At 35.2% G+C, this 8736-nt stretch overlaps 1 protein-coding gene across 1 annotated transcript; it reads left to right on the top strand.

Annotated features, from left to right (window-relative positions):
- The first annotated feature begins 1904 nt into the window (after nt 1–1904).
- On the top strand, nt 1905–6461 carry LOC145060133 (uncharacterized). Its single transcript, XM_079007856.1, has 2 exons — nt 1905–1967; nt 5328–6461. Exons 1-2 carry the CDS (start codon nt 1905–1907, stop codon nt 6459–6461), a joined length of 1197 nt encoding a protein of 398 aa, XP_078863982.1.
- Nucleotides 6462–8736: the final 2275 nt, after the last annotated feature.

Below are 8736 nucleotides of genomic sequence, written 5' to 3'. Positions count from 1 at the left end.
CTTTTCTTGGTGTAGTTTCTCATCATAGTCAAGGTTTTGTGGTGAGCATAAATGAGTATGGTTAGTTTCTTTGCTTGATCTAGGACTTTCTAAACCTTCCACCAATACCTTCAAGAAAAAACACGATTAAATAACAAATTAATGAATTATAGTATAAAATAAAACATGTTAAAACTAAAAAAACTAAATAATATAATAAACAAAATAAAAATACCTTCGAGCATAAGGTTAATGGTGTGTGTCGCACATGATGACCAAAAAATAGTTGGTATTTTCTCTTTTAGTAACTTCGCGTCTCCCATGTTATTCGTGACATTATCGGTCACAACTTGAACAACATGCTCGGGACTAACTTGTTGAATGCAAAATTCCACATAATCATATATGTGTTGGCTTGTATGTGCTTCACTTGAACTTTCTTTTGATGATAAAAACGTTGTACCCATTTTTGAATTTACACATAAATTCATAATGCTACTTCTCTTCCTATCGAACCAAGCATCCTTCATGATCGAGCATCCAATCTCTTTCCATTCTTCTTCATTTCTTTTCAACAAATTTTTTGTTCTTTCAACCTCACGCTTTAGAAGTGTTTCGCTCAAAGAATATCTATTAGGAGGTGGAAGCCCGGTTCCAAATTGGCCAACAAACTCCAACATCATTTTAAAGTTATCATCTTCCAATGCATGAAACAAAATCGCACTTTTATATGCCCACCTACTAATGAATTTATGACATGCTAATATTCTATCTTTCTGAACAATAATGTTAAGATAAACTTTTTTCGCTTCCCTTCTTCAAAGCTTCTTTGGGGTTTATTTTGTTTGCAAAGTCATCCATGGGGCCTATAACATTTGGTGCTTTAGACCCTAAAAAATCTTTTATTTCATCCACGATCAACACTGTAATGTAATTTTTGCATCACCTCCGATCATTAAGGACTCATCATGTGTGCATTTAGCTATCTTTTTTAACTTCCCTTCGTTAAGATAATTTCAAATTCTCAATCAATTATCTTTTGTAGAGTTTGGATATGAAGAAACATTTCCCGTCACATGAGCAATATGTTGTTTAATTCTAGAAATCCCTCCACTAACGACTTTTCCACACAAGTTACATTTTACTTTATCCAACTTACACTACAAGGAATGAGAGGCCTATATCGACGACTTTTTCAATAACTATGTCGACGAAATGTCGTCGGTAAAACCTATACCGACGGCTTGTTGACCGTACAAAGTCGCCGGTATAGCTCTGTTAGTAAAAGTCAAAATTGTCGTCGGTATAGATGTCGTTGGTACAGATCCACCAATGCCAACGACTTGTCGTCTATAAAGGATCTCCGGGAAATATTTTCGACGTAAAAAAAAGTTTTATTATAAATGTATACCGACGACTTGTCGTCGGGAAAAGTTTACAATAGTGTTTACAGGTAAAACCTATACCGACGACATGTCGTCGGCATAAGATTTATTTTTAAATAACAAAAAAAAACAAATCTTCATCTTCAAAATAACAAAAAGATTAACAAAAAAACATAATAAACATCTAATATAAAAATTAGAAAACAAAAAACAAATCTTCATGTTCAAATCTAAAATTACAAACATTAAATCAAACATATATCAATTTCAACAAAAAAATTGAACACTAACCTGTTTTGTTCTTCCTGATATGATGACCGGATTCCGGTGGTCGGATTTGATGGTGGTGGCTGGTGGGCACCGGAAAAGCATAAAATAAGAAAACAAAAGAAAAAACCCCCAAATTTGCAGTTAAAATCTTGAGCAATCATAAACAATCAAGAAAACAAGAACCAAATATGTACCTATATCTCGTCGCCGGTGAAGATGGTGCAAATCGCCTGTCTAGTCTAAGAGAGAAAGATTGTATGCAGCTGAACAATGAACAATGCACTAATACCTTCTGTAAAGGTAAAATCCTATGCCGACGACATGTCGTCGGAGGTATAGGGTTCAAATAACGACGTCGTTTCTATCTTTTGTCTTTATTAAAAGAAATTAAAATTATTATGCGGATCGCCACGTTGGATTCTTACCCTACACCGACGACTTGTTGTTGGCATAGAGTTTCAGAAAACTATGTTGTTTCGGTTTTCTACAATATGGAATAAAAATTCAATTTGTTGTACCCTATACCGACGACTTGTTGTCGGCATAGAGTTTCAGATGACCACAAATTTTTTTGTCTTTCCCACCCATGCTGTCCCGACGACTTGTCGTCTGGATACCTTTTAAGTTCAGTTCAAATAGATCTGGTCAAAGTAGTCAAAAGTTTTGGAGACTACTTGTCATCGACAAAGACCACCTTTTAGCGACGACTTTTGTTATCGGGCTACGTGTCGTCTTGATAGCGTGTTATTCTTGTAGCTATTTTATCCCGGCAAAAACCATATTCCCAACAAATATCATCCAAATTCCGTTTATGAGTTACAGTGGCTGTAGATTCAACCGTTGGTGAAGTAGAATTTTTAGATGTCATTGGTTAATCCACAACTATTATATATAGAAAAATAACATCGTAATTCAATTGTTAATCAATAATGGTGAAGTAGAATATGTTTCCTGTTCAAAATACAAATCATCATGTTGACGGTTCAAAATATAATTAAAGTAAACGTGAAACATTTGTTAATTGAATTCCTATCTTTATTTTTAAGATATATAAAAATGGGACATTATATCTTACTGCACAAACCACTACTTGCATTTCACTATTTTTTTGAAAACTAGTTATACATAACTCTTCTTTTCATATTCTCGAAGGGAGAGTAATCCAAAACAGTCACACATATATACCATAGTCACACATATATATATACCATATACAAAAATTAGTTAAATGCTTCATGGAGCTAGTTTATTTAATATTGAAGCTAGTTATAACATATAAACTTTATTATTTTTAATACTAAATGAGCTACTTCTTTTAAATTATATACCTTATTATTTTTTTTCATGGTGGACCTAACCACGAAGGCAGTAACCAATGATTGCAGGAAGTAGTGGATCCATAATTTTTTTTTCAATAAACTAAGGTAGATATTTGGACACGTTACCTGGGTGGTATGAAATATATAGACTTCGTAGATAATACATTGTAAAGAAAATTTATTTGCTTATGAGTTGCGTCGTCGTAAGCATCATAGAGCAAAACACACACACGGTGTAATAGGTTACATACCTGAGTTGCGTTTCTGACCTCCGTGTCGACGTCAGTTGGTATCGCCGGCGATGCCAGCATCGGAATGAGTCGCCAATGAAACAACGATAAAATTGAGCCCTCGTCAAAGCTGCGTCCAGAGAAACAAAAAGCGACTGAATGAAATATTAGGGCTACGATTTGATTTTGGAGCCTTTTTTCTAATTTTGACCGGCCATTGACTTTTTTTTAATTCGTCGACAATTGTTGACTAATTAGGCCGATTAGCCCTCCAAGAACCGGTTTTGACCGATATTGACCCAAAGCGATTAATGTGACCGCCAAACTCTAATTGTAATCGGCATGAGGCCGCCAAGCGATTAATGGTCATTAATCGGCCGTCAATGCCGATTTCTGCAACACTGGATAGTGGTAGAGGTGAAATAGTCTCCGGTTACCGGTTGAAAGAGACCCAAGGGGTAGGCCAGCACCCAGATATGCTAGGTGGTTACAGGTTAAAAGAGACCGAGGGGTAAGCCAACACCCAGATATGCTAGGTGGTTACTCGTTGAAAGAGACCGAAGGGGTAGGTCGGACACCTAGATATGTCTGACAGTATGTTATTTGTATGGTATGTGGTATGATAGGGGAACCCACTAAGCTTTGTGCTTGCAGTTTTCAGTTTTGATTTCAGGCCCTTCGTTTTCAAAGGAAAGGAGCCGACTCGATCGCAACGCATCATACTATGTTTTCCGCACATGAGATCTTTGGGATTACACTCTGATATTGTTTTATGATAACATGTTTTGATTAGTAACACTTTGGTTTTGACATGGGATGTTTTTATGGATGCTTTTATATTGTTGGTTTTATGAATTATTAAACTAAAAATGAAAATTTTTGTCTTAAATTTTTGGTTGTTTCAATATATATATATATATATATATATATATATATGTGTGTGTGTGTGTGTGTGTTAATGAATAACATCGCTGTAGAAGATAAAGGAGATAATATATGCCAATGGAGCCGTGGCACATGACAATTTCAACCAAATTCAATGAAATATTTTTATAACCGTTAATATTCACAACACACAAAAAGAAGAGCAATTTTATAAGATTTGACGGATCATATCTATGATGATAAGGATGATTACAAGTAGTGCATTTCTAGGACTTGGGCTAGTAATGTCATTTTTCAATTTAAATATTAAGGTATTTAATATTATATAATTTATTTTTATCATTATTGAAAAAGTTAACATTTTCTAGTTAAAATGGTTTGATGTGGAGATGATATGACACACCACGCCACAAAAAATAGGGTTGAAGGGAAGTACCCATTCCCAATAACATGATTGAATAAATTTTTAACCATCTTTATTTTATTTTAGGCCTCAAATCTATTATAGACAAATTTTTATAAATGATCCATTTGGTATTTTGAAATATGAAGTGTAGTCCCTATGTTTAAAAAACATCACAGATGGTCCTACAGTTTCAAAACAATTAACAAACTGTCCTTTTTGCTAAATCCGTTAGCTTTTGTCTGTTAACTACACTAGTACAAAAGAACTTTTCTAGTGCGAATCATTTTTATGTTTTGAGGCAGTTGTATTTGAAAACCGCCTCATTAAAGGCCGGTAGCATTAAAAACTAAGAAAACCGCCCTAAAAGAGCAATAAAAAGATCCTCCAACAGATTTATTAATGCGGATCCAAGAAATATAGCATTAAAAAAGATTTTTTAATGCTGTTTGTTGTAAACGCACTATTAAATAATGATTTTTTGGTGCGTTTTATTTATTAACCGCATCATTAAATGTAGATTTTTTTATGTGATTTTATGAAAAACGCATCAATTAAAAACTAGCTATTATCAGTGGGATTCTCTTTGTAAATGTGTGAAACTGTGAACGTTCTTCTTCGCCGGCCTTCTGCAAAACTCAAAAAAGTCTCATTAAATTTTCTAGTTATCTTCATTAAAGGTAAATTAAATTTCTATTCTTTTTGATTTTATTCTACTTGTTTATTTATTAAATGATTGTTTAATTGTTATTTTTTAAACTGATTTTTATAGATTATTAAAATGTTAAAAATTTACATAACCTGTTTGTTGAAAATCGTTATATTACATTCTTTGTTTCTTTATTTTAACTTTCAGATGAATCGTGATTATTGGATGTACAAAACTTCACGTTTTTCTGAACTTTATATAGAGGGTGTTCGAAGTTTTATTCGAACTTTTATTAGGGTTGCCGAAGCAAATCGCACGAGTAAAGGAAATGAATCGATTTCTTGGCCTTGTAACCTTTGTAAAAACTTTAAAACATTTAATTGTACCGAAGAAATAGAGTATCATTTGTTGGAAAATGATTTTGTTCCTAATTACACTTGTTGGTCAAGACACGGTGAAACACTTCTTGATTGTGGCACAACGTCAAGCAATATAAATATTAATAATAGTACATACAACAACGATTCATATGTTGATGAAGATGATCACCATTCAAATGACAATTTCAATGAAATGTTTGATGACATGGAGACTAATATGGGTGATGTTGAACAAGAAAAGTTACAACGCCTATTTGAAGAAGTAGAAACACCGTTATATAGCGGTTCCAAATTTATGAAACTCGATGTGGTATTGAGGTTCATTAACTTAAAGTCGAAAAACGGATGGAGTGATAAACGTTTCACAAGTCTATTAGAGGTTTTGCATTACATTCGTCCGGAAGATAATGAATTACCCATTTCTACATATCAAGCAAAAAAGCTAATGTGTCAGATGGGAATGGAAGTTGAAAGAATACATGCATGTCCAAATAATTGTATGTTGTATAGAAAGGAGTTCAAGAATAAACATAATTGTATTTTTTGCGGTGCATCGAGGTATAAACGGAAAAAAGATTCGGATGAAGTAGATGATGATGTGACAAAAAATGGACCACCGGCTAAAATGTTGTGGTATCTCCCTATTATACCAAGACTAAAAAGGTTATTTTCAAACGAAAAAGAAGCAAAGTTACTTTGTTGGCATTCGGAAGAACGTGTAATTGACGGAAAACTAAGACATGTTGCGGATTCACCTCAGTGGAGAAATATTGATAAGAAGTATCCTGAATTTGGAAAAGAGATGAGAAACATACAGTTTGGGCTTAGTTCTGACGGGATCAATCCTTTTGGGAACATTAGCAGTCGTCATAGTATGTGGCCAGTTCTTTTATGCATTTACAATCTTCCACCGTGGTTATGCATGAAACGGAAATACATTATGATGTCGTTGTTGATTTAGGGCCTGAGACAACCTCGTAAAGATATTGATGTGTATTTGTCTCCTTTGATTGATGACTTAAAAACTCTTTGGAGTTTGGGTGTGGATGTATATGATGCTTATAAGAAACAACACTTTCAATTGCGGGCCATGATTTTTTGTATTATAAGTGATTTTCCAGCATACGGTAACTTGTCATGATACAAAACAAAGGGTAAGAAAGCTTGTCCAGTTTGTGAAGATCAAACAAGCTCGATATTGTTAACAAATTGCAAAAAAACTGTATACATGGGACATCGAAGATTCCTTCTGAGAGGGTCACCGTTTTAGGAAGAAAGCTATTGAGTTTGACGGAAGTATTGAGATCAGAATGATGAGGAAACGATTTGATGCATTTTCACGAGTTGTAGGTATAAATGTTGTTGTTGGGTAGCGTAGCATTTTATGTATATTGCGTCTATTGGGCTCGGTTAATAGTCCATGTTTTGTACTCTTGTTTTGGGCCTGTCCAACCGTGAGCTGATAGGGTTCAGTAGATAATAATGTGCTTGCATGCATATTAAAAAAGCGATTGAAAAAGTAACGATTGAGAGCTTTACAGATTTCTTTCATCGTTCTTGTAAACCCTAAATCCTCTACAGTAGAAGTTCTTTATCGAGCTCTTTTGAGGATTGTTTATTAATCATTCGACATCTTTGATCCATTCTTGTGTTCTTGCTGTTTACTCGTTTATTAATTTTCTTCAAGTTAGTTTTTAACTTATCAATTGGTATCAGAGCAGGAGGCTGTGTAATCGATACACTTCTTTTCTGTGAAAAAGGTTTCGATTAGAGTTATTCCGCATTTATTGATATTTATTGAGCCGTCATCTCATAATTGACGTATCTTGATATTTATTGTTTTGCCCTAATTTGATATATTACAAGTCTGATCTTTGAACAGGTTATTCGATAAATTATGGACGAGTCGCAATCCAATCCTATCAATATTTCGAACAGCATTAGATCAACAACGAAGATTCCCATCCTGTACACCCATGATTATGAAGTATGGGCGCATCACTTTGAAGATTATGTTATAGGATCTGAGGATAATGGATACCTCATCTGGGAAGCAATCGTTTCTGGACCCTTTTCTCATTCAGCAACTTCAAGGATTATTAAAACTCAAAAGGAGTATAATGATCTTCTGAAAGATGTTAAAGATATTGCACAAGACGAAAAAGACAAATTTCAGTGCAATATCAAAGCGTTAAGATTGATCAGATTCGCCCTTCAGTCCGATACTTTCAGGTTGGTGAGTTCATGCACGACGGCAAAAGAAATATGGGACAGGTTACAAGAATTGTACTCTACAGATGAAGATCTTGAACACTCCATTCAAACCCTACTCTTGTCCGAGTTTGGTGAATTCAAGCAAGGAGCCGAAGAAACTGTGACTCAAACGTTCGATCGCTTCAATCATCTTCTTAGCAAGATGATCAAACACGACATCGAAAGGAAGCTTATTGAGCAGAAGGTTACATTTTTGAACGGTCTCAGATCAGAGTGGAGAGCAGTCGTGTCCACAGTTAAAGCCCACGAGCAATTTAAATCCTATTCTTTGGCGAAACTGGTGGGCATCCTAAAATCTCAAGAAAAGATCATGCTACAGGAGAAAAGTGTGGTTTCAAGCCTAGGTTCGTTGGCCCTCCTGTACAAAAGTAAAGTTGTGATGGATGAAGAAGACCTCAACTTGGAGGACTATGACCTCACTTCTGAGGACTTTGCTATGATGGTGTCGAACCCCAAGAGGTTCATCAAGAAGAGATTCCCCACTAACAAGAACTGAAACTGGCAGGGGAGTTATAGCTCAGAAAAGGTCAAAGAAGAACCGAAGGTTGAAGAATCAAAGAAGGAACTGAAGGCTAAAGGAGATTCGGGTGTAAGCTGCTATTATTGTCGAGGAAAGAACCACTATGCAAAGGATTGTGTCCTCAAAAAGATGGCAGAAAAGGATGAGGAAAAGGATGAAGAAGCTTTGTTGTAGAAAAAGCTAGATGAAATCAGGAAGAAGAAATCTACTGCTAACCCTTCTATGAATGCGTTAATTGTGCAGGGTTCGGTAGCTGATGATGAGTTCGGTGGTGTGGAGGTCTGGTCAACCGACTCTAAAGATGATGAAGTGAGGAAGCCTTCTCATGGAAAGGCTTATGTGGCGAAAGAAGAGAGCAGTGGAGGAAGATGCTTGATGGTGTCCGACGTATCTCGGATGAGGGGATACAACACTGATGGTGGGAATGATGACACGAAGGAGC

The sequence above is a fragment of the Lactuca serriola genome, chromosome 1 (assembly GCF_051521515.1).
Source record: "Lactuca serriola cultivar US96UC23 chromosome 1, Lser_US96UC23_V15, whole genome shotgun sequence".
Lineage (NCBI taxonomy): Eukaryota > Viridiplantae > Streptophyta > Magnoliopsida > Asterales > Asteraceae > Lactuca > Lactuca serriola.
This window is presented reverse-complemented; position numbering and strand designations above follow the sequence as displayed.

Excerpts from the sequence above, each read along its gene's own strand:
- LOC145060133 (XM_079007856.1), top strand. The coding sequence starts at position 1,905 with ATGAACAATGCACTAATACCTTCTGTAAAGGTAAAATCCTATGCCGAC. Across the intron at positions 1,968-5,327 it reads CCGACGACATGTCGTCGGAG|ATGAATCGTGATTATTGGAT; the intron begins GTATAGGGTTCA and ends TTTAACTTTCAG.